Here is a 26,244-nt window from a genome sequence, read left to right as displayed (position 1 = left end):
TTGAAACCTAAAGATGTGAAGTGTAATGTTGTTTTACTTCAGACACTTTAGCACAAAGATCCAGCTACTTTCATATTGGGAGGTGCAATTTGTAGTATCATCACTTTTTTCTTCTGACTCTGACCTCTGGAGATAAAGATCTGGCTGTGGGAGGTGGGTTCTTGTCAGCTTTCAAAATAACACAATTCAACTTAAACTTCTTTCTGAATTTAGTGCTGTTGAAAGGTGTCAGACTGATAAAGACTGAAGTCCCTTATGCACAAATTCAGCAGAAGACAGGCAAGCTTCTCTCACATTCTCTAGCCCTCCCTATTGGCTGTACTCCAGGAGGGGTTCTTTCGAAAAAGGGTTTGTTTTCCAAAAGAACCCCGTCTAGACTGCACTCTCACTTTCGAAAGATCCTTTTTGGAAAAAGTGCTTAGATGCAACTATGCAAATGAAGTGCAGGATATTTAAATCTGCACTTCATTTGCACTTTCGATTTGCAGTAGTCTAGACATAGCCTTAGTGACCACCCTTGTAATGCACAGAACATCCTGGCTCTATCTCTCCGCTTTTCCTAAAGTGATATAAACAACTATGAAAGATCTCCCTTTTGAAGGACAGAAGTGTTTCCCTGAAAATAACCATACATCTCTACACACTCTTAAAGATTCCAGGGCGACACTCAAAACACCAGGCATGTATGTACTGAAGCCCAGAAAGAATCAAGGCCATTATCATACCCAGCTGTTCCTCCCAGCACCCTATTCCCAGCAGCAATGAACCTATGATCAGAGACTTAGGCAGAAAAAACATCACAGGAGACAAAATCAAGATCAGCCTGTAACATCTCAACTCTCCACATCTTACTAGTTATTTTGAGATTTTGGTTGAGGGTTCAATATCTCCTCCTCAACAGGAATGCCAACACTACCACTCCATTTTTACACACTGCCTCCTTCCATACTACCTGTCCTGGGAACATATTACGACAAAGGGATCTACACAGAATAACTATAGTACATGCAGTGGCAAGGCAAGTTTCCTCCATTCTGCTTAGCCAGTGTGCTTCAACCCTACTCTGGAAGGACAATTCTTAAAGTTTAGGTAGGATGTTCATTATACATAACTTATTCTGTCTTGTTTGCCTCTACTCAGTTTGTGACTGAAGTAGTTCTTGTGATGTGGACACTTGTACCATTAGCAATTGGACTGACAGTTACCAAATAAATTTCATGTGGGCAGTTGTTGGCTCTCTGTCAAGTTTATTTAAAGCATTAAAAAAATAAAAGGTCCATGTTGTAACTCTGGGTTCGTGCAGCTTCTAGTTCTTGTTCTTTTTCACCAGGGTGTTCATATTTTTATTTCCTTTTAACATATGGTAGTTCATGGGAGATATATAATTTTATCACCAGATAATTGTGCATTTTTTCTTTGCAGCTACCTGCACAAGAACACATACCTGAAAGTTATTGAAGAAGATGCATTTTGGGGAGTGCACAGTGGACCAACCCTGCTGTGAGTAGGAGAAAAGTGGGGAGATGATTTTAAAAGTGGTTGTTCATTAGCACTGCATCATCCTTAGGACTACTCACAGAAAACAAAAGAGTAGGGGTGATATGCTCGCAGAATAACATTAGTGATAAAAGTTGTTACTCTGGAGCTATTTCCTCACTTTGGGCATGTCTACTGTAGGGAGTTATTTCGAAATAATTCCTCTCATTTCAAAATAAGAAGGCAAGTGTCCACAATATGGGTACACCTACACATCAGCGTTATTTTGGAATAATTGATGTTATTTCAAAATAGCGAAGTGCATGTCTACACAGTAAGCCATTATTTTGAAACTAGCCAATAGCCCGTCATAAGACAGGATTTTCGGGTCTCTGCTCCATGTCCATCTCTCTCTCTCTCTCTCAGCTCTCCTCTGCCTCCTGCCTCTCTCTCTATCTCTCTCTTTCTCTTCTCCCCCCCCCCCCTCCTGCCTCTCACTCAGGGGACCACGAAGCCCAAAAGGTCACTTGCGCCACTTTCTCCCACACGGCGGCCTAGCTGAGTGGCGCAGAAGTCAGCCGAGCACCACTGTGGGAGGTGAAGGGAGGAGGGGGGGTGCGAAGGGGGGCAGGGCGGTGACGTACATGTCCAGGCCCTGTCCCCTGGCCATGTACGTCACTGCCCCGCCCCCCTTCCCCTCCCACCGTGGCACTCGGCTGACTTCTGTGCCACTCAGCCAGGCTGTCACGGGGTAGCAAGTGGCGCAAGTGGCCATTTGGGCCCCGTGCTCCTCATGCAGCAGGGGGGTAGAAGTCAGTCGAGCACCACTGTGGGAGGTGAAGGATATGACTCAGGCAACAGCACCGCCAAGGGCAACAGCCAGCATTTCAGCATTACAGAGTCACAAACATTGGGCTACTATATATATATATATGACTAGCCAATTAGCCCATCATAAGACGGGATTTTCAGGTCTTCTCTCCTGAGCTCTCTCACTCCATCTCCCTCTCTCTCTCTCTCCTCCTACTGCCTCCCCCCTCTCTCTTAGCTCTCCTCCGCCTCCTGCCTCTCTCTCTGTCTCTTTCTTTCTCTTTTCCCCCTCTGCCTCTCACTCTCCCTTTCTCTTCTTCTCCTCCTCCTGCTTCTCTCTCCCCTCTGTCTCTCCCTGCCCCCATTCCCCTTCTCCTTCCCCTCCCACTGTGGTGCTTGGCTGAGTGCTGCCTGCTCAGCTGGACTGCCAGGAGGGAGCGGGGCAGGGCAGTGATGTACACGGCTAGGGGCGGGGCCGTGTACGTCACCGCCTCCCCCTTCCTCTCCCCCACGGTGGCCCCGCTAAGGGGCGCAGCACTCAGCACCATGTCGGGAGGGGAAGGAGGGTCGGTGATGTACACGGCCACGCCCCCGGCTGTGTACGTCAACGCCCCACCGCTCTTCCCCTCGCGCTGGGGCCCAGCTTAGCAGCGCTCATGCTGCGCCACTCAGCTGGACCCCAGCGGGAGGGGAAGGGGGCCGCTGATGTACACAGCTGGGGGCATGGCCGTGTACATCAGCATTACAGACTCTCAGTCACTGGGCTACTATATATATGATAATGTCAAGATGGAGGACTTCTTGCTCCAACTCCTGCAACTTTCATTTTACGAGGAGTAAAGGAAATTGAAGGAAGAGTGTTCCTCCTTTGACTTTCTGCTGTGTAGACAGTGCCAAAAGCTGAATTATTTTGACTTCAGCTGCGCACATGATGTAGCAGAAGTGATGTATCTTAATTCAACTTTTGCCCTGCTGTGTAGACATACCATAACAAGGCTGTTATTTTGAAATAATGGCATGTCTACACAGTAGGGCTAAAGCCGAAATAAGCTATGCAACTTGAGCTATGTCAATTGCATAGCTTAAGTCAAAATAACTTATTTTGGCTTTTGGCTCTGTCTACACAGCAGGAAGTCCAAGAAAGAGCACTCTTCCTCCAACTTTCCTTATTCCTTGTAAAATGAGGAGTTGGAGTAAGAAGTCCTCCAGCTTGACATTATTTTGACATTATGTTGAAATAACTGCTTGTAGTGTAGACGCACATTGTTATTTCAGAATAACGTCAGTTGTTTTAAAATAACACTGCTGTGTAGATGTACCCTAACGGGGCTTGTTATTTCAAAATAATAACTCTTGCTTGTGAAGAGGAATAAGCATATTTTGAAATAGTTATTTCAGGAGTTATTATTTCAAAATACCTAATTTCAAAATAACCTGGCAGTATAGACATAGGCTTTATTACCTAAAATGTTCTGTACTGCAAGATACTTACTTAGGATTGGGTTTGAAATACAGCTCAAATATTCCTTGAGCTGAATAAAAGTAAATAGGAAATAGTTGAGTTTGTGCCTTTTAGATGTGTATTTATTTATGCTATTTTATAATGATTAAAGAAGGGGTAAAAAAAGTTTTAGAAGTACTTAGTATTTTACATTAGAAATACAGATCCACATTATTCTGTTTCTCCCAAAAGAGTAACTGGAGAACTAGTAAGACTGTAGAAGCAAAATTAATAAGGAAATGGAAACTGAAATAGAAAGGGATTTTTAGTCAACTCTTAAAATTATTTTGTTGCTGCTGCTATTTTTGTTTCCCCCTGTATAATTTGGCTCCCCGTCCTGTTTTCTAATCCTTCAAATAGACTGCCATAAAAATCAAGGAAGACAAGATGTCATTTTCTTGCTATTTCTAAAGTTTGAAACAAGAAGGACAAAAGTTTGAAGACTCTAGGATACATTTTTTTTTGGACAGAAACCTAGTTGTTTGTTTTCTCTATAGCTTAGGTTTAAGGGGAATGGATAGATTCAGATGGGAATCTGTCCAGGCTTAATGTAGACCAGGGGTTGGGGAACCTCAAGCCCGAGGGCCAGATGCAGCCCCTGGCTTGCCTGGATCTGGCTCCCGAGAGTCAGGGACCCCCCAGAACTGGGGAGCCTGTGGTGACACTCCAGCCCCCGCCCAAATGCCTCATCCCAGGGCTGGGGCACACAAAATCGAATTGGTTGGATTCCCCTCGGCTCTGGTGTGCATGGGAAATGTGGGGAGTGTCTTTCTCCTTCTCATTCGGGGGCCACTCCCAGGGGAGGTTTATTTGTTTGTTTTGCTTCTCACTTGTGTACAGCACCTGACTGATTTTTCCTGGGTCAGTGGCCCCGAACCCAAAAAAGGTTCTCCACCTGTGATGTAGAAGATGGATGCTATGCAAGAGAGAATGTGGTGCTGAGAAATGCTGAAAGAATAGGGCAGGAGGCTGACTTTAAAAAGCCTCTCATTTACTTGTAGGAGATTCTGAAATTCCTTCCTCCTGGTATAGTCGCTGAATTGCAGGGTGTATCCTGTTGGTAATCATGGCAGTGATGCCAGCTGCACAGATCACTACAAATGACGTTGCCAGATTCACTTTGTCTGACAGGACAACTTGTGTTGTCATATTCAGTGTCATTGCATCAACATGATGTGTGGGTTACAGGTTTACTTAAGGACCATCAAGTATCCTCCAAACTAGACTAGGTAATGAAAGTTGTAGGAGGCATGATCTTCCTCTCTGAATGTGACTGATGCCAGAAAAACAGGCAGATGACAGCTTTGCAGGAAAAAAATCCACACATGTTGCCTCAATCCTATATTAGAAAGTCCTTGCTGGTGACCAGGAGTTCAGGATGGGAGGTGGAATATGAGACAGGGAAATCAAGGCAAAAAGCCAGAGAGCAAATCAATTTAATAATATTCCAGTTATAGTTTAACACTTTTGGGTATTTATTCTTTAATTTTACAGTTTCATTATTACAGCAGAATTGATTTTAGCCTTAATACTGAAATCTATTAGGTAGTGGGTCTCTCTAACTGTCTGCCTGTATTGTTTCCCTCTTTTTGCCCACTACTTATGGAACATAAAACCTATATGAAAACTGAAAGCCGAAAGAGACCCTCCTTTGTCTCAAATGGCGCAAGACTGTTTTTCTTTGCTAACTTTCTTAAAGTCTTTTCTCACTGCTGCAGCTTGCAATGGCAGTGACTGTGCATCTAGAAATCTATCCCTTTAAATCAGTGGTCCCCAACCATTTGAGGTTGCCGGGCACCAGGGGGCGTGGCCGATCGCCCGCCGGGCGCCAGGGGGCGGGGACACTTGCGCGCCCGGGGGCGCCCCCTCCCATAGCCGCATGCCCGGGGGTGGTCCCCCCCATAGCCGCATGCCTGGGGGCAGGGCCCCCCCATAGCCACGCGCCCGGGGCCGGTGCCCCCTCCAAGGGCTGCGTGCCCGGGGCCGGTGCCCCCTCCAAGGGCTGCGTGCCCAGGGCTGGCGGCCCCACCCTCAAGCGCCGCGCCCCCTGCAAGCGCCCCGCGCCCAGAGCGCGGGCGGCCAATCCGCGCGCTCCCGGGGACGGCGCTCACTGTGCGCCATGTGCCCAGGGCCAGGCCAGCCCTGAGCACTTGGCGGGTGCATACAAATGCCCCTGTGGGTGCCATGGCGCCCGCGGGCGCCATGGCGGGGACCACAGCTTTAAATGCTCCAGGTTTCCCAAATACCTTTATAGGACAGAAGATTATTTACAAAATGGTTTCATTGTCAGAGAAGGGAATATTAGGCAAAATATTTTGTGTGTATGTAATAAACATCTAAAGATATTGATAATACATGAAAATACATAACTATATAAATAGTCAAAATCTCTGAGGCTGCAGATAGATCAGGGTTTATTATTTAGAGTTGTGGTAACCAAAAGTGGAGAACTGGAATTCAAGGCATATAAAGAGAGATTTCTTCTCCTCCTGTTTTTGCAGGTTAGATTTGTGCCTCAAAGTCAAGGGTGGGGAAACTTCAGGATGCATGCATTTTGTCAAGAGTTAGCTGCTGGCCGGCCTCCAGACACTTTGTTTACCTGAGTGTCCACAGGCATGGGGCCCTGCAGCTCCCACATGGTTCATAATGGCTATTAACAAATATCTCTAACAGCCAGAAATGTACTCTGTGGGTATGTCTGCACTACGGGATAAGATTGAATTAAAATACGCAACTTCAGCTACATTAATTGCATAGCTGAAGTCGAAGTACCTTAAACTCAACTTTTGGCATTGTCCATACTGAAGGAAGTCGAAGTGAGAACACTCTCCCTTTGACTTCCATTATTCCTCATGGGAGCAGAACTACCAGCATCAACCGGAGTGTCCCTCTGAGTTCCAATTAGTGTGTCTTCACTAGACCCACGAATTCGAACCCCAGAAGATTGACAGCGGCAACTTTGATCTTCTCTGTAGGGTAGACGTACCCTAAGTGGGGAAGACTCTACATTACTAGAGACAGTTCTTTTCCCAGTGTCTGGCTGATGGGTCTTGTCAACATGCTCAGAGTCTAGATGATCACCATATTTGGGGTCATGAAGGAATTTTCCTCTGAGTCAGATTGGCATAGACCCTTCGGGGGGGAGGGGATTAATCTTCCTCTGCAGTGTGAGACAATTGAATTACAGTAAATGGAGGATTCTCTGCAGCCTCAAACTTCAGAAAGTTAGACACAGGTTATAAGCATATTATAGGAGTGGGTAGGTGAGGCCTGCAAAGTGCAGGAAATCAGACTATAATCACAAAGGTCCCTTCTGGCCTTAAATCTATAACGGACATTATTACATTATTCTGAAATAACTATGCAAGTGTCTACACAGCAATTCTGTTATTTCAAAATAATTTTGAAATAATGGGCAGCTTATTTTGGCATTTATAAACCTCATTCCATGAGGAAGAACGCCTCTTCTGAAATAGTGCCTGTGTAGATAGGGCAGCTGAAGTTATTTTGGAATAAGTGGCCTCCAGCCCTTCTAATGGGCTCTGCTGACAGCTCTGTTTACACTCAACCAAACTCTATATTCCCCCTTCCCCTGGAGCCCTTAAAGCTTAAAGTGTCAGACAGAAGGCCCTGACAACCCTGAGCCACCCAGCAGCTGCTGCTGACTTGGATTTTGGCAACAATGAGTGACTCTGTTGCTCCCGCCCAGCCCTCCACAGCTCCCAGGGAGCAGTCAGACAGCTCACAAGAGCCTGCCCAGGCCTGAAAGAAACTTGCACCTTCCTGGTCTGGGGCGGAGATCCTGGATGTTACTGAGGTTTGGGGCGATGAGACCAACCTCCGCACCAGATGCAGGAATGCCAATGTCTAAGGCCGCATGACTGAGAACCTGGCCACCAAGGGGCACATCCACACTCAGGAGCAGGTGTGGATGAAAGTTAAAGAGCTCCACCTGGCGTATGCCAGAGCCCAGGAGTACAGCTCCCATGCCAGGGCATAACCCCACACTTACCCCTACTATTCAGACTTGCACAACATCCTAGGGAACAGGGCAGGCTCTCCCCTCTCCCACCTAGTAGTGGACTCAGGACTTGAGATGCCCGTTGTCATCCTCATGGGGGACAGAGCTGGTGAGGAAGAGGAGGAGCTGGACAAGGCCAGCACTGTCACCCTTCTGAACTTGGAGCTAGTACCCGTGCTCTGGATGTGTCCCAGGCATCACTTGAGGCTGGGGAAGGCACATCAGGTGAGTACCATCACATTCCTTACACACACAGGGTGGAGGTGGTGGGTGGCAAGGGCTGCCCAGCAGCCTGTGCATGTGGGAGCACATGGAGTGCCAGTCTGGAGGACACAGCCCAAGCAAGCTGCACCAGAGAACCTTTGTGCTATTGGCCACAGGGTATCTGGAGAGGCCTGCCATACTCCTGACATAGGGGTGGGACACCCTCCGTCCAAAAGCAACCACTAGAAGGAAGCTGGGGACATGGAGATACACACACACTCATACTCCACAGTCCCACACATGGGCATGTCCACACTCAGGGCAGCATCCACTTCCGGGGACATTGCTCCGAGGCGCAGGAGTGTCTGCCGCTCACACACAACACCCCCACAACACCCTAACCCCCTCTCCTTCAGCTGGCATGGATAGAAGTTTTCCTCCTATGAGACACCACCACTGCTGGACCCAGCGTACGCATGGCATGGAGGGAAGCCCAGCCACCCCATGGCCCCCCACTCGCCTGCAGGATCTCTGTCCTGCTGACACCTTCACATGCCTGCTTGTCCCCGGGACATGGGTGTCGTGAAATTCACTCCTTGGACATCTGGGTCCTACAGGAAAGTGCCCACTGGCTAGAGCACACATGGCCTTGCTCCAAGCATATCCCCTTCGTCTGAGCCAAGAACTGTCACTCTTGGCTCAGAGGTGTGGGCTAGGCTTCAGGCAGTGTCTCCTGGGATGACTGACCATCTCTCTGTTCTCCAGAGCTGGATCAGCTGCGAGAGGTGGGTGGTCAACACCACCCAGGGCAGTCTCCTGACTCCGAAGGATCTGCAGGCATAGGAGACCCATAAACAACTTCCAGAGGGATACTTCGTGGCACTCCAATCCCTGGAGCAGACCCTGGACTACAGACTGCAGGAAGAAATCTAGCTGTGGCGAGACACCTGGTGGGATATGCTGAAGCAGGGCCGCACCATGTGCATAGCAGTTCAATCTCTGCTCAACAGCATGCTCCCTGATCCTGTGCCTGCTCCTGCTCCTCCCACTTCTCCTCCAAACCTCCCCACCCCTTGGCCACTGAGGCCCCAACATTGGTAGTGGTGGGATCACTGGTGCCAGGTGCTGCTCCCAGTTCCAGCCCTGAGCCCCTCTTTACCTCTTCTCCCCTTCCAGCTCCCTCCTCCCCACTCCAAGATTCACATCTCCCCTCTTTCCCCTCCCCTCTCTCTTCTCTTCTCTCCCAGGTTCTTTCTCTAGTCCCTTCCCAGTTACTTTGATCCCAAATAAAAAAGTTTATTTTTTTCCAAAACTGTTTTATTGTCTCTGCGGGGGGAGCAGGGCAGGAAGGGAGGGGTATTGGAGGAAAGGCAGTGAGGGGTGATGCACAGGCCCCTAGTGGGGAGAACCAGGGGAGAATGTCAATGGGGTCTTTAGGAGGAACTCTCCCTCAGGGCCTCCTGGATATGCAGGGCTCCCTGACGTGCCTGCCAGATGGCAGCCATGCATGGCTGCTCGAAGGCCCTGCTGATCCAGTCAGCCTCTGCCTCCCCCACCCCAACGTAGCAGGAATGCCTCGCCTTCTTCTTACAAATATTTTGAAGCACACAACTTGTGGCCATCACATGCGGGATGTTCTCGATGTCCACCTGGGTGAGGAGGCGTTGGAACTGCGCCCTCAGGCACCTGAAAATGCTCTCAACAACCATGCAGGCCCTGCTGAGCCTGGTGTTGAACCGTTCCCTGGAATAGTCAAGGTGGCGCCTCATGATCTAGGGAGAAGAGGGTAGGCTGCATCCCCCACCATGCACGTTGGCATATCCAAGTCCTGGACCCTGATGGTGCAGTTGGGGAAAAAATTTCCAGCATGCAGCTTCTCAATCATGAGTTGTGGAAGATGCAGGCATTGTGCGCTTTCCCTGACCACCCAACGTATATATCTGTGAACTGGCCACGGCTGTCCATGGCGGCCTGTAGGACTATTGAGAAATACCTCTTCTGGTTTATATACACAGATACCCGGTGATCAGGGGCCAGGATGGGGATGTTAGTGCTGTCAATACTCCCCCTCCCCTGCAGTTGGGGATGACCATGTCGGCAAAGCCAGTAATGATGGCATCCATGGCACCAAGGTTGATAACCCTGCGCAGCAGGATGGTTGTTGATGGCCTACAACACCTGTAGAAGGAGACAAACAGAGAATTGCAGGGGTGCCAGGGCTCTTGGGAGGTCACCAAGCACATCCCCTCTTCCTCCACAGCAGGAAAACCCCCCCATTTACCCCATCCCCTGGCAGGGCTTTGAGAGGGTGGGACTGAAAAATGTCCTGGGGAGGGGGTTTCCACCACCACCTCCCCCACTTTCCATGGAGAATCCCATTCCAGCAGTCCACCCCCCCCTCCTGGGACAATAGCCCAAGAGCACCATACCTGCATGACCAGGGCCTCAATGATCAATCTCCCAACCCCAAACTGGTTCCTGACAGATTGGTAGCTGTCCAATGTGGCGAGCTTCCATAGGGCTATGGCAACCGGCTTCTGGAGGGGGTTGGCAGGTCTCATGTGAGTGTCCCATTACCTGAGGGCAGGGTGAGCCACTCACGGAGCTCCAGAAAGGTCTCCTTCCTCATCTGCAAATTCTGGAGCCACTGCTGGTTGTCCCACCACTCCATGATGAGCCAAACACACCAGTCAGCACAGGTGTCTAGATGCCAGAAGCAGCGATGCACTGTGTGCAGGGGAGGGCTGGTGGAATCCAGTAGCATGAACCCCGCCCACAGAGAGCTGATGAGGGCCTCCAAGACTATCAGAGGGTTGGATTCCTTCAGGGCCTGAGCGGCAGCCTGCAGAAACTGCTGCATGAGGTGCGGCACAAGCTGCAATGGCCATCGACTGCTGAGCGGCAGCTCCAGCTCCATAGCTGGCTTTCTGAGGTATCCACAAGGGCAACCACAGCAGGCAGAGAAAAGGCTTTGATGTCCCCAGGAGGGAGGCAAAGGAGAAGAATCTAAGACATGGCTGTATAGGGGGTCCCTTTAAGCTCAGGACTCAAGTAGCCTCAGGCAGCAGCTCCAGGAAGAGAGTGCTGTCCTGATGACCTGCCTGAAGTGCTTCCAGATGGCCTTAAATGCGATTCAGCATCCAATGAGTATGGACACTCTATTTCAAAATACTCAGTGCTATTTTGATGGGCATTTGTTGTGTAGATGTGCTATTTCAAAATAAGCTAGTATGGATTCTTTCTTCCGGAATAGCTTTTTTCGAAATAAGTGTGCAGTGTAGATGTAGCCTAAGTGCATAAATGAAGGGCAAAAATGGGGTGACACAAATTGAGTATTTTCCCATGGACTATCAGAATATCTGATTTGTAGATATAAACTATATTTTAATGGAAACAAATCGAATCAGTAGCAGCAGTCTCATCTCATTGCCTATCTAGACATTGTCAGCAATGTAATACCAATCAGTTTCTAAAATATTTTTGTAGCAGTTTGTGAAATCAGGATTGGGCAATAATGAAAAAGGATGAAGCCCATCATCCTGCCTTCTGTATATCCTATCAGGAAGATCACTATACATTTACTATGAAAATTCTGTAATGTTAGCCTTTAGAATTAGGTGTTTGGCATAAGTTTTTTGCTGGTGAAAAATGGTAGATTGATAGACCTGGAGAATGAAGACACCTCTTTAGCCACAAAACAAGTACAGAATAAGCAGTATAGGCTTCCCTATATTTCCTGGCCTTTATGCTGCAACTCTGAACCTAGAAATAACACCTCTTGAGAGTTCAGGAAAAATAGGTTTTATTCTACTTCTTATGTACCAGATCCAGTATTTGCAGTGAAAGCAGCTTTATGGCAAACCATAACATTTTAGATAATACAAACTATTTCAGTTTTAATGTGGCTTTCATTATTTGGCTAAAGTAACTGAATCCCAGCTGTGCTTTAATCCAACAAAAATGCTTTGACATTGTCTAACCTTCATCATGTGTAAAAATGTGCTCTAAGGTCAATGAAGGAAACAAAGTCTAATTTAAAGCAGATGGAAAAGCTAAGTAATAAAGAATGAAAAACTAATTTTCCCGATTAAATGAAAAGATGCACATATTTGATTTGAGTTTGATGCTTTCCTATACCTCCTTCATTTTATGGTCTTACAGGAAGAAATTGTACCACTCTAGTGGCACACTTGAGGCCTCAGACGGACTACAGTATACAGTTCTTGGTACCGCTTGTTTGGAAAAGATGTGGACAAATTGGAGAGTCCAGAGGAGAGCAACAAAAAATTATAAAAGGCTTAGAAAACCAGATCTATAAGGAAAGGTTTAAAAAACTGGGCATGCGTAGTCTTGAGAAAAGAAGACTTGGGGGAACCTGATAAATCTTCAGATATATTAAGGGCTGTTGTAAAGAGGACTCTGATTCATTATCCTCCAGGTTCACTGAAAGTAGGACAAGAAGTAATGTGCTTTAACTGCAGTAAGGGAGATTTAGTTTAGATATTAGATGAAGGTTTTTAACTATGAGGGTTAAATTTTGGAATAGGCTTCCAAAGGAGGTGGTTGAATCCCTATCATTGGCATTTTTTAAGAACAGGTTGAATACCAGTTAGGGATGATGTGGGTACTTGGTCCTGCCTCAGCAAAGGGGACAGAACTGTATGGCTTCTTGAGGTCTCTTCTAGCCCTATGTTTCAGTGATTGTATTGTTGGTGCTTTTAAAATCTCATTTTTAATTTTATTTAGTTTTATTTACTTTCTTGCCCTTTGGTGTTCTAGTCTTCTCTTTTGCATTTTTTTGTTTTATTTTTTTTAGGGAGATGCTTCTTACTTGATTTAAGCATATACAGACAAATGTATTCATATATAATTACTTTCACAATTACCTTACATTATCAAACTCCAAACACAAATACATTATATTGGCTGGAATTTTCAATTTTTAATAGAAAATCATTATGCCTTGGTTTGAAAACAGATAATGGATCTTGGGATACGTTGCCCTTGGCCACAGGGCATTATTCTCCCAACTACCTTCCTCATCTCATTATATTGTTCTTGGAGACAGAGATCAGATCCCAAAGGGCCGGAAATCCCATGAGAGTCCACTTTGATGAGCTTGCCAGCCCAATATTGCAAACTCAGGTTCGGATGCTTCTAATTTTTGGTGGGGAGCCACTCCAAGATTTTGGAAAGTGGTCATGAGCCGTGTTTTTCTGTGGAGGAGATGTGGGGTCTAGGGTGGAGGTTGGGTGCAGAAGGGCACACGGGGTAAGGGACTGGGATGCAGGAGATGGTGTGAGGTCTGACAGGGCATTTGGGTGAAGGAAGGAGTTGTGATCTGGGTCAAGGGATTTAGGTGTAGGGTGCAGGAGAGAACTCTGGCTTGAGGGAGGGTCTCTAGGAAGAAGTGCAAAGTCTGGGAATTGCGAGATAATTGTGACCTGGGAGAAGGGGAAAACGGAGAGCAGACTGCAGAGGGCTTAGGTGGTGACCTGGGGCAGGAGAATGGGATGCAGGATCTGGGAGGGTGTTTGGGTACAGGAGAGGATCCTGTCCTGGAGGAAGAGTGAAGGTATGAGTACAGAGTCTGGGAGGGAACTGTGACCTGGGGTAGGGAGGGTGCAGAGGATTTGGATGGTGACTTGGGGGAGGGAGTTGGGATGCGGGAGGGGCAGGAATGCCAGAGGCAGGCTCTGGCTGGGAGGTGCTTACCTAAGCCTGTGGCAGCCTCAAGGCAGATTGGGCTCACTGTCTGCTGAAGCTCCAGATCACTTTAAACTGCAGGATTGTTCCCTCCATGTGGCTCTCAGCTCCAGGAAGGGAAAGAGGCTTTTGCTGTCCTCATCCCCAAAGCCAATCTCTCAGCTCCTATTGGCTGGTTGTTTCCAGCCATTAGGAGTTGAGAGATTGGCAGGGGTCAATTCTTATTGGCCAGTTGTTTCGAGCCTATAGGAACAGAGAATTGGGCTGGTGGCCAGTAGATCACTCAAAGTCTCCCGTTTCCTGCAGAGCAGAGAGCCGCATGGACTGCGCTTTAAACCATGGCAGGTGCCTGCCTGAGGCTCCTGGCAGGGTAGTCCACAGGCTGGATCCAGTGGTCTGGTGAGCTTGATCCAGTCCCTGAGTTGTATTTTGCCCAGCTCTGCTCTGGGGATTACAGTGATTCTCTAGTAGTTTTGTTGTTCTGTTTGAAAAAAAAAAAGTTACTTTGTTCCCATGAGATAACATTCACAATTAAAATTTTTGTTTTCCTATACATAATCTCGTGAAGTTTTCTCCCCCTTTTTTGTAATGATTTCCTTTTTCTGTTTCCAGTAATAGAAAAACATTGCTTAGTGTGGTGAAAAATAACATTTAGACAGAACATAGTGAGATGTATTAAGATGCAGAATATTTTCCTAAGGAGATTGGGAGAATTCCCATTAGATTAAGCAATAGAAAATGTCTTGTAAAAAACAAGCCTGCATTTCTCCTGAACATTTGTGTAATATGTTCATATCTGACTGGAATAGAGTTGAGAGCAGAACTTGGTAGAAATGTGTCTGAAGAAACCTTGGATCCAAACATCCTCAAATTTTGGCAAAGTTCACATATGGATCTTAATCCAGATCTTTCTGACTCAGAGTCAGATAGGCTGGATCCTACTGATGGGACTAACTAATGGGAAAAAAAACTTGCTTGGTGTAAGAGTTTCTCATCAGGGAAATTTAACATGCCCAGTGATGGAGAGCCTAGAAGAAAAGAAACCAGTAGTCCAAGAAAACCTGCAGGAAAGATGTTACATTAAACTAGCAGGTGGTGTAAAGGTCTAGTTGAATGGTGGATGACAGTGCAGAGAGAATCTCTTAAAGGAATCATAAATGTAGGTAAGGTGGGGAGAATTTGAATGTGAGAATAAAGCGTCACACCTAAAGATGCAGATCTATGGGTATGTCTACACTACCCCCCTAGTTCGAACTAGGGGGGTAATGTAGTCATACGAAGTTGCAAATGAAGCCCGGGATTTGAATTTCCCGGGCTTCATTTGCATAAAGCCGGCCGGCGCCATTTTTAAATGCCGGCTAGGTCGGACCCCGTGCCGCGCTGCTACACGCGGCACAGACTAGCTAGTTCGGATTAGGCTTCCTAATCCGAACTAGCTGTACTCCTCGTTCCACGTATAATCAGAATTAATACTACACAAAAATCAGCAAAGAAGTTCACACCCCTCAATTATTGTTTCAGACTGTTTGTAGACAGGAAGACATCACTGCATTGGTTTACTTTTAGTAAGTTTTCTTTGCAAAAGGAATTGATATGGACTTTTTAAAATAATGAAAGCTTAGATTCTGGAGCAGAATTCCGCAGCAGAGGATGCAAACTGCCACAAATTCCACTTCTGTGGAATCATGGAATGCATGGGGGCCTGATTATTACAAAATATCAGTCAAAAAACCATTTTATTTTAGCTGTGCCTTCAGTTCTGATTTCTTTTCTGCAGATGGCATTCCTAGAGCCAGCCTAGCCACAGTTGTAACAGATACTCAAGAGCTGAATACATCCTTTTTGTATTACCTCATCTGATTTGCTCAGTCTAGTCACTAATCCCAGTGAGGTTATGTTACTTTCTCATATAGTTAAAATACCTGGGAAAAATGACTTGAAAATTCAGTACCCTTCTGAAACCAGTGGAATTTCCTAATCACACTAGCTGTGCAGGATTATACTCTTACTGATGTGGGGCATCTTAAAGGACTTACAAAAATATTTTTACATCAATCAGTGCCTAGAGGATGATGTAATTTTATTCCATTTTGGTTGTTAAAAATAATTCAAAGGAACATAATGAGATTAGAAGAACAGGCAGAAGGTTATAGAGTGTGGTTCTGTTTGATAAAATTCAAATAATACAGAAGAAAAAACATAATCTGATCCCCAGGTACTCAGTGGGAGGGACAAAGTTGGGAAGCAAGAACATCTTTGGGGTGGTGATAAAGATCTGTGAATTAGACAAAAGCTGACAGTATGGTATAACTGGCTAAGAGGTCACTGGGAATATGGACTGCATGTGCAAAGGCTTCACGTCAGCATAAAGACGCAGTAGCCTCTCTTTGAAGCTGAAGTGTGACCTTATCTGGGTAATGGCATTTAGTTCTGGACTCTACAGTATCAAAGAGACAATGTCAAACTGAAAGGCATTAGAAAAAGAAGAACAAAAGTAAATAAGTGAGGTGGACCTTGTGATCTGATCTTTTATATTGCCAGCCATCACTATAGTATCTCAGTCTATTAGATTTCCTGGAATTTCTGGCTCCTTTTCCTACTCAGAGTAAAAAATTCTGCTAACGGCAATGCAATTGTTTTATTTTGTTATTTTTAGTTAGTTTCTGTTTTTTAGAAGGAGATGTGCTTGGGTAGAGAAGGGTGTCACTGTTAGGTGTCATTTTTTTATACATAGGAAATTTTTTCAAAGAGGATGTTTTCACAGCCCTGCCTGGAAACTTTCAGACTCTAGATTTGCCTGCTCACCTCTAAGAGTTTGTTGCAAAATCAGATCTCCTTGACCAAGAATGCTTTGACTCCCCAGCTCTCCCATGTTCTATCTGCTAACTTCTTCTAGCCCACAGAGCAGAGCAGTTTCTCCATCCTGTCTCAGGAATCTTCCTGTGGTAGAAGGCTGCAAAATTCGAGTAGGAGCTTGTCCACACTTCTGTGCAGCAGTACTCTCTTTTTTGGGAGAGCAGCTCTACAGTTCTTAGTCAGCTGAGTTAGCCTCTGCCTCCCTGTATTTTTGTATGTTAGCATGGCTTGTGAGACCCCCCACGAATGGAAAAAGAAGTTACTTATCTATAACTCAAATTCTTCAAGTTGGTTACTCTTTATCTTCACTTGTTTGGAGCTAAAAAGATTCTGAGGAGGTGGCAAGGAAGACATGCAACCCATGGTTCAAGAGAGAGGTTGTATGGCTCCTCAGTGGTTAGACCTTTTCATATAGTTACTGGTTTGTGTGGCGTGAGCAGGTACATCCTAAGAGTGTGATTCTTTTACTGATAACTGCAATCCAAAAAGGAGAAATAAAGAAGGTTTTTCTTCCCAATGGAGAGCCACTTGCACAGGTATATGCCAGATGGGAATGGGTTGGCATGCCTTTCCATTCACTCGTCTCCCATTGACATTTGCACAAATCTTTCATGAGGGCTCGTGGCACACGTTTTTGCTGAAAGAGTAAGAGATGCATTCTGCTTTGTTGCTTTGCTGCTTTGATGTCTTTTCTGAAAGCTTATTATTAGCACTTTACCTGTGAATTAAGGGACACTGCACAGAAAAAACACTTTTGTTTACATTCTTTGAATCGTGTTCTTTGTCAATAAAGCTCTTAAAACAGCAACACTTGACAGTTCCCATCTTTTTAAATATAGTACATGTTTAGTATGAGCTGATGTTGAGCTTGTGAGGAACACTGCTGTAGCTATGTGAGTGTAAATTATCATATGGCTCAAGAAGCATGGCTAGAAGCCAGAGGACGAATAACAGAAGGAGAAACTTTGAGTGTGTTTAAATTTACATTTTCATTTAATTTTCGTGTGTTTTGAACTGTGAGCCTTAAAAGCCTGTTTTAAAAGGTTTGGGTGTTTTCTGTAATTCATAGTTTACTCAAGGAGATGGTCAAATGATCAGTTTTAAAACCTTAAGGGTGAAAAATGTATATAGATGTGCTAAAGGGAGCAGGGAGAAGATAATTTCCTACTCAAATTCAGATCATAGCTGTATAGTTAGCTAACTCATTAGCAATTGCAACAAATTATGACATCAAATCTGCAAATAGGGCCAGGAGCGTAAAGTTATGCAAGATCAGGGCCTTTGTGAATTAGATGAGCAAATGATACTATTATATCATTAGGTTGTTATTATATATTAGGTTGGATAGACATCTGTCAGGGATGGTGTAGACGGAGCTTGGTCCTGCCTTGAGGGCGGGGGGCTGGACTCGATGACCTCTTGAGGTCCCTTCCAGTCCTATTATTCTATGATTCTATGATATCTGCCATGGATTCTGTTTTCAGTTGTCTCTCCCAAATAAGCATGTTCTCAGAGAAATATGAAATGTTCTCTCAGATGATCTGTGAGCATGTTCTTACAGATGTATTAAACTGAACTCTGCCTCTGCGGCAAGGCCTATGAGGAGCTTAGCTGATGGCCACCAATAGCAATCACAACGCCATCTACGTAAAAATGGGTTTGAAATGGAAAACTAGTTTTAAAATTACTTGAGAGGCCACATTGACTTCCTCTTTCAAAGTTGTAGCAATTTTTCAGGTTTGTAAACTAAAGAGCAAATTAAAAAGAGTGTTACTATCTCAAACAACTTGAACCCAGTGCCTCTGTGCAATTGTAAATTAAAATAAACAACAAAAAATAATGATCTGGGCTGTGTGCTGGCAGTGATTCCATCATTGTGCATTCAGGCAGCCAATTTGTCTTCTGAATGCTGTTTGATGGTAACCAGTTGGTACATTCCAAGGCGAATATGTGGAGGCAGTATGCCAACTCCTCTCCTCACCTCCTTCATGCATTTTTGTTGGTTTTGTTTTAGTTTTAGATTGGGGGGGGAGGGGCAGTTTGAGCTGCAGCTTTCTGTGCAACTTCTAAAGTGCGTTAATGTTTCCAATACTTTCATTTGCTGAGGTTTTATTCTTTCTCTATCTAGTGATGTCTCCCGAACCAGTGTTGCTGCCCTTCCAACCAAAGGACTGGAAAGCCTTAAAGAACTGATGGCTAAAAATACTTGGACACTTAAGAAACTACCTCCTGTAAAGACTTTTCTTCATCTAATGAGAGCTGACCTGTCCTATCCAAGCCACTGCTGTGCTTTCAAGAACTGGAAGAAAACCAAAGGGTGAGTGTTGGCAACTTTGATTAAATCAGAAATAATCAATTATAGAAGAAGTAATTGGTATTTTGTTATATAATAAATAATTTAATAATTCTAGTTAATTAGTTTTGACACCATTTTAAATGATATAGTAGTGCAAAGGGGCAGGTTTTAAAATAATACAAATAAATGCTTTTTTCACTCCATACATGGTTAGCTTGTAGAACTCATTGCCACAAGATATTTTTGAGTCCAGGAGTTGAGCAGTATTCAACAAAGGATAAGATGTTTATATAGATAAAGCAATATCCAGAGTTTGGTATACCAAAGATTTAAATATAACCAAAACTTTTGGAAGGGACATAAAACCTTTTGCTTCCGCCAGCCTGTATCTAAAAGGGCAAAAGGACATTTTGTTGTGGTCAGGTTATTCCAAAATTATCTTCTGCAAGGTTTCTTGTCTGTTCTTCTAAAACAACAGGTGCTGGCCACATTTGGAGATAGGATACAGAAGTAGATGGACTGTAGGTCTGATCCAGTCTCCTAAACCAATGTTCCTATTAGTACAATTTAAACTTTATTGTAATTAGAGAGAGATTGTTATTGCAGAGTTCAAGTTTAGATTTAAATGCCAACTTTTCCGAAGTTCAGGGCCAGTGGTCTTGCTTAGGCAAATTTCTGACACTTGAAAAAAATATCCATCTATAATATTTATAGGATGCCAATCATATTTATTGATTGCTGTGAATGAGGGGTGGGCAAGACCCTGTCAGCAGGCCAGATCTGGCCTGCCTACCTCTATGTAGTCTGGGAGCTGGGAATGCATGAGCCCTTTCAACTGCTTTATTTAGAGGGCTCATGCCTTAGCAGCAGCTTGGAAGGCAGCTTTAAACAGAAGCAGTTGAAAGTGCTCACAGTTCCCAGCTTTGCTGCTAGCATATGCCTGGGAGCCACTGGGGAGGTGGGAGCCCTTTCACTTTCTTCTATTTAAAGGGTTTGTGCCTGCCAGTAGGCTGCCAGGAAATGTGTTAGCAGCCACTGGGAAGGCGCAAGCCCTTTAAATAGAAGCATTTGAAAGGGCTTGTGCCTCCCCTGCAGCTCGCAGGCAATGCATTACGGGAGCTGGGAGCTGCAAGCCCTTTCAACTGCTTCTATTAAAAGGGCTTGCGCCTTCCCAGTGGCTGCTAAGGTCTGATAAATAGAAGCAATTGAAACAGCTCTCAGCTCCTGGCCCTGCTGCATTGTCTGGCAGCCATAGGGGAGGTATGAGCCCTTTCACTTGTTTCTATTTAAAGGCCCTGTCCCTTCTGCCCGAAACCCTCACCCCTTCTGCCTGAGGCCCTAAACCTTCTGGGGTGGGCCCCCTTCAAAAGTTATTGCCCACCCTTCTGTGGATAGTATATTAATGGAATTCACAGATGGTATTAGGTCATGAAGAAGTTTCAAATATCTCTGAGGACAAAGAACTACCACAAAAGGTTGTACAGAGATTAGAAACATGAGCAGAAAGAAACAAAATTATATTCCCCGTTGTGAAACACAGCTTCAGTACATCTAGTGAAAGTCTGAAAGACACAGACAGTGAATGGGAGGGAAACACCTGGGTGAAAAATGCTGAAGGAAGCATAGGGTGAGAGCAATCAGCAAATTCATTACAAAGTGTTACTGTAGTCAAAACATTGCTAATACTATTTGGGGCTACAAGCATAGAGGCATTGCATACTGGAGCAAGGTAATAGCTAGAAACCCATGTTTTTTTGCAGCTACAGAATAAGACAATAGGACTAGAAACAACATATAAAATGAAAAAAAAAAAACAACCCCAAACCCTGCAGTAACCACTCCTATGGCTCTTGTCCTGCAGGGCTCAGCCTCTCTCTCCACACCATTTTTTCTGATCTGGAACATGAGATGGCAGCACCACACACATATGGGCTGGTCTTTCCTCCATCATCATGACATGGGACAGTCAGACTAGATTTCAGTGAGTGTTGCAAGTTGAAGCACAAGGTCATTCATTCTGATTCGACCCAACTGCCCCTCCATCATCATGACAGATGGACTAAGTCTAACCAGCAGGGTGTTGGACCGAGGCTTACAGGATAGGAGCTATTACTACAGGGTAGGTTTAGGTCAGACTCACTCTGCAAACTTTGCCCCCAAAGGCCTCTGACACCACCCCATCCTGGGAGCAGGACCAGACACCTCCCATGCCTCCTCACTCCACATGGATAAAGCAAAATAAATAAAATTATTGAAAAATAAAACAAAAAATTATAAAAACAAAATTAATGGGGCTCTAGTAATTTCTCAGTTGCTATGTACACCATATGTGGCATATCATGTTGAGCTCTGGGCACAATAGTATCAGTAAACTGTGGAAGAACAAATTGGAAGAAATAGAGAGAAGAGCCACAAAAATTATTAGAGAGCTGGAGAGAACTGATTTGTGCAGAAAGAAGAAAAGAATACAATGCTGTGTGTGTTGGTTAAACAATTGTAAAGAGCAGGTGTAAGAAATCAATGAATTTTTGAAGGAAGTTATCCCTGAGGAGGAAGAGAAAATATTTATAGTGGCACAATCAACAACCACTAAGAATAACTGAATGAAATTAAGAAAGAAAAACTTAGTCCAAAACCTCCAGATAGAGACGTGAATTAGGCTGTGGAATAGCAATTCCTGGAAAGTGATAAAGGCCCCATCACTTGGGATTTGTAAGGAGCAAGATGGAATTGTTGTTATTATAAGCATCTCAAAGAACTGAAAAGTCAGAAGCAGATGATTGCAGCATTGTATATGGTCTGCCAACATACAAAAAAACTCAGGTAGGTATGCTCTACATTCACCACATGGTCTTTTACTAACAAAAATATGTCAGAGTGATATTCTTGTTCATAGGTATTTTAATTCAGATATTAATAATTAAAAAGTGTTTTCCTTGCCATACCTGTTGTATACAAATAAAACTGCAAATACCAGTGGTGATTTCGTCCCTATGCTCTTTCAGAATTCTGGAATACATGATGTGTAACCAGACCAGCACTCACAGCTTTCGTAAGAAAAGATCCATCGGTACCTTCAATGGCCCTTTTTACCAAGATTATGCAGAAGAAGATGCAGATCACACTGATACAGTTTATGCTGAAAACTCCAAATTCAGAGATTTTCATGGCAACTCCCACTACTATGTTTTCTTTGAAGAACAGGGGGATGGAGATGTTGGGTTTGGCCAAGAGCTCAAGAACGCTCAAGAGGAAAACATTCAGGGATTTGACAGCCATTATGACTATACTGTCTGTGGTGGCAGTGAAGACATTGTGTGCACTCCAGAGCCTGATGAATTTAATCCCTGTGAAGACATTATGGGCTATAAATTTCTAAGGATTGTGGTATGGTTTGTGAACCTGCTAGCTATCCTGGGTAATATTTTTGTCCTCTTCATACTTCTCACCAGTCATTACAAGTTGACTGTCCCACGGTTTCTGATGTGCAACCTGGCCTTTGCTGATTTCTGCATGGGACTGTATCTTCTCCTCATTGCTTCGGTGGATCTCTACACTAGGTCAGAATACTACAACTATGCCATAGACTGGCAGACTGGGCCTGGCTGCAGCTCAGCTGGCTTTTTCACTGTCTTTGCCAGTGAGCTTTCTGTATACACACTGACTGTGATCACCCTGGAGCGCTGGTATGCCATCACCTTTGCTATGCGCCTGGATAGGAAGCTTCGCCTTCGGCATGCTTTGGTCATCATGCTGGGTGGTTGGCTATCATGCTTTCTTCTCGCCCTCTTGCCATTGGTTGGGGTCAGCAGCTATATCAAAGTCAGCATCTGCTTGCCCATGGATATCGACACACCATTGGCTCAAGCCTACGTTGTCTTTGTTTTAATGCTGAACATCATTGCCTTTATCATCATATGTGCCTGCTACATAAAAATCTATATAACAGTGCGAAACCCTGAGTACAAGTCGGGAGACAAAGACACCAAAATTGCTAAAAGGATGGCTGTGTTGATTTTCACTGACTTTCTATGCATGGCCCCTATCTCATTCTATGCTTTGTCTGCCATTATGAACAAGCCCTTGATAACAGTCAGTAATTCCAAGATCCTTCTAGTGCTGTTCTACCCACTCAATTCTTGTGCCAACCCATTCCTCTATGCTATTTTCACCAAGGCTTTCCGAAGAGATGTCTTCATTCTGCTCAGCAAATTTGGTGTATGTGAGCATCAGGCTCAAATCTACAGGGGCCAGACAGTCTCAGCTAAAAACAGCAGTGGTTCTTATGGCCAGAAAGGCAGCCGAGGGACAGGTCAAGACAACCATGACCCACTTGATGACTATCACCCTGCAATTGCAATGCAAGAGCAAATTGTTGTGGAAGACTGTATGCTGACTGTGTTATAGCGCCTGAAAGCATTGAAAGTGCAGTGCGATCAATCAGATGGTAATTTAGGACCAAAAAAATTCAGTGTCAAGACAAAGTTTTTGCTAGTTGTTTCTGAGGTACATCTGTAATGATTTTTCTTTTGAGTGAGCCATTAACTGACTCTCGAATTTTTTACCACTGTCAGCGTAAAGAGAGATGGTACTAAGTATGATGTCAGTACTATAAGCATATATAAAAACTCAATGTAAATCAGAAAGGCTGTGTCTAGACTGGCCAGTGTAGACGTAGCCCTGGTGTGTGTGTGTGTGTGTGTGTGTGTGTGTGTATATATATATAAAATTTGCCAGCTGTCTACACTGGCTGCTTGAATTTCCACAAAAGCACTGACGATCCCATGTAAGATTGTCAGTGCTTTTGCGGAAATACTATGCTGCTCCCGTTCGGGCAAAAGTCTTTTTCCAAAAAACTTTTGCGCAAAAGGGCCAGTGTAGACAGCAGAGATTTGTTTTCCGCAAAAAAGCCCGATCGCGAAAATGGCGATCGGGGCTTTTTTGTGGAAAAGCGCGTCTAGATTGGCTACGGACACTTTTCCGCAAAAAGTGCTTTTGCGGAAAAGCGTCCTGCCAATCTAGACACGCTTTTCCGAAAATGCTTTTAACGGAAAACTCTTCCATTAAAAGCATTTCCGGAAAATCATGCCAGTGTAGACGTAGCCCTGGTGTGTGTGTGTGTATATGTGTGTGTGTGTGTGTGTGTGTGTGTGTGTGTGTGTATATATATATATATATATATATATATATGGAATTTTAAACATTCATTTTTGAATTTATAATTAAAGTGGAGTTAATAAAAATAAAAATTACATTATGAATTTTTCAAGTTCTAGGTCAGATTGGTCAGGCTGGTTCACTTGCTTTTTTTCTTTTAAATAAAAAAAAATGGTTTATAGAACCATAGAATCATAGAATAATAGGACTGGAAGGGACCTCGAGAGGTCATCGAGTCCAGCCCCCCGCCCTCAAGGCAGGACCAAGCTCCGTCTACACCATCCCTGACAGATGTCTATCTAACCTGGTTTTAAATATCTCCAGAGAGGGAGATTCTACCACCTCCCTTGGCAATTTATTCCAATATTTGACCACCCTGACAGTTAGGAATTTTTTCCTAATGTCCAATCTAAACCTCCCCTGCTGCACTTTAAGCCCATTACTCCTTGTCCTGTCCTCAGAAACCAAGAGGAACAAATTTTCTCCTTCCTCCTTGTGACACCCTTTTAGATATTTGAAAACCGCTATCATGTCCCCCCTTAATCTTCTTTTTTCCAAACTAAACAAACTCAGTTCATGAAGCCTGGCTTCATAGGTCATGTTCTCTAAACCTTTAATCATTCTTGTCGCTCTTCTCTGTACCCTTTCCAATTTCTCCACATCTTTCTTGAAATGTGGCGCCCAGAACTGGACACAGTACTCCAGCTGAGGCCTAACTAGTGCAGAGTAGAGCAGCAGAATGACTTCACGAGTTTTGCTTACAACACACCTGTTGATACAACCTAGAATCATATTTGCTTTTTTTGCAACAGCATCACACTGTTGACTCATATTCAACTTGTGGTCCACTATGACCCCTAGATCCCTTTCCGCCATGCTCCTTCCTAGACAGTCGCTTCCCATCTTGTATGTATGGAACTGATTGTTCCTTCCTAAGGGGAGCACTTCGCATTTCTCTTTATTAAACCTCATCCTGTTTACCTCTGACCATTTCTCTAACTTGCTAAGTCATTTTGAATTATGTCCCTATCCTCCAAAGAAGTTGCAACCCCACCCAGTTTGGTATCATCTGCAAACTTAATAAGCGTACTCTCTATCCCAATATCTACATCATTGATGAAGATATTGAACAGTACGGGTCCCAAAACAGACCCTTGAGGAACTCCACTTGTTATCCCTTTCCAGCAGGATTTAGCACCGTTAACAACAACTCTCTGACTATGGTTATACAGCCAATTATGCACCCACCTTATCATGGCCCTATCTAAGTTATATTTGCCTAGTTTATCAATAAGAATATCATGCGAGACCATATCAAATGCCTTACTAAAGTCTAGGTATATGATATCCACCGCTTCTCCCTTATCCACAAGGCTCGTTATCCTATCAAAGAAAGCTATCAGATTAGTTTGGCATGACTTGTTCTTGTTTTTTAATTAGTAGCTTATGAACTGGATTCTTTCTGCTCCTATTATCATCACTCATAAGTAATACAAACTCTGCAGTTGGAATTTAGTTCATGGTTTTTAAAAATAGAATCCACTATTGATGTTGCCTCTGTAGGCCAAACAACAGTAACAATACTTTTTGTTAATAAATCAACAAAGAGCAGATATCAAGGCTTTGACTTCTTTTTTTCTTTGTGGGTGGAGAAAAACTTCCTGACTTTCTTTTAAATTATTGTTTTAGGTGAGTTTAAGGGGAGATTTATTTTGAATTTCTTTCTGAAAACCTGTCTGTCCAAATTAATGGGTTCAGATCCCAGTTTTACTGATGGTGATGATGATTATTGCTTTCATAGCTGAAAGAAACTCAAATGAAATTTTGATACTAAAAATTAAGCAATTTGTTTGGCTTGATGTTGGCTTTTACCTCATCATCTGAGTATAGATAAGTGTTTAGCACTTTAAGATAGGTCTACACTACAGGGTGAAGATGTAACTATAGCACTGGTAGGCATATGTGTTAGCTTTAATCTAGCCAGCATAGGTGAAAATAGCAGACTTGGCATCAGTATGGCTGTGTCCAGACTCCATGCCTCCGTCGACGGAGGCATGTAGATTAGCCAGATCGGAAGAGGGAAATGAAGCCGCGATTAAAATAATCGCGGCTTCATTTAAATTTAAATGGCTGCCCCGATCTGCCGATCAGCTGTTTGTCGGCAGATCGGGAGAGTCTGGACGCGATGCCCCGACAAAGAAGCCTTTCTTCATCGAC

At 44.4% G+C, this 26,244-nt stretch overlaps 1 protein-coding gene across 1 annotated transcript in view; it reads left to right on the top strand.

Moving 5' to 3' along the window:
* Window positions 1-23,516, top strand: part of TSHR (thyroid stimulating hormone receptor) — a 74,778-nt gene extending 51,262 nt beyond the window's left edge. The window contains exons 8-10 of the mRNA XM_089778258.1: window positions 1,423-1,500; window positions 18,703-18,891; window positions 21,876-23,516. Of these exons, the coding sequence (XP_089634384.1) occupies window positions 1,423-1,500; window positions 18,703-18,891; window positions 21,876-23,277 (1,669 nt within the window). The 3' untranslated portion in view covers window positions 23,278-23,516. The remainder of the gene's footprint in view (window positions 1-1,422; window positions 1,501-18,702; window positions 18,892-21,875) is intronic.
* Window positions 23,517-26,244: the final 2,728 nt, after the last annotated feature.

The sequence above is a fragment of the Pelodiscus sinensis genome, chromosome 5, assembly GCF_052426305.1.
Source record: "Pelodiscus sinensis isolate ZL-2025 chromosome 5, ASM5242630v1, whole genome shotgun sequence".
In the NCBI taxonomy this organism is placed as follows: Eukaryota; Metazoa; Chordata; order Testudines; family Trionychidae; genus Pelodiscus; species Pelodiscus sinensis.
The sequence above is the reverse complement of the archived record's forward strand: the minus strand, read 5'-3'. Positions and strand labels throughout refer to the sequence as shown.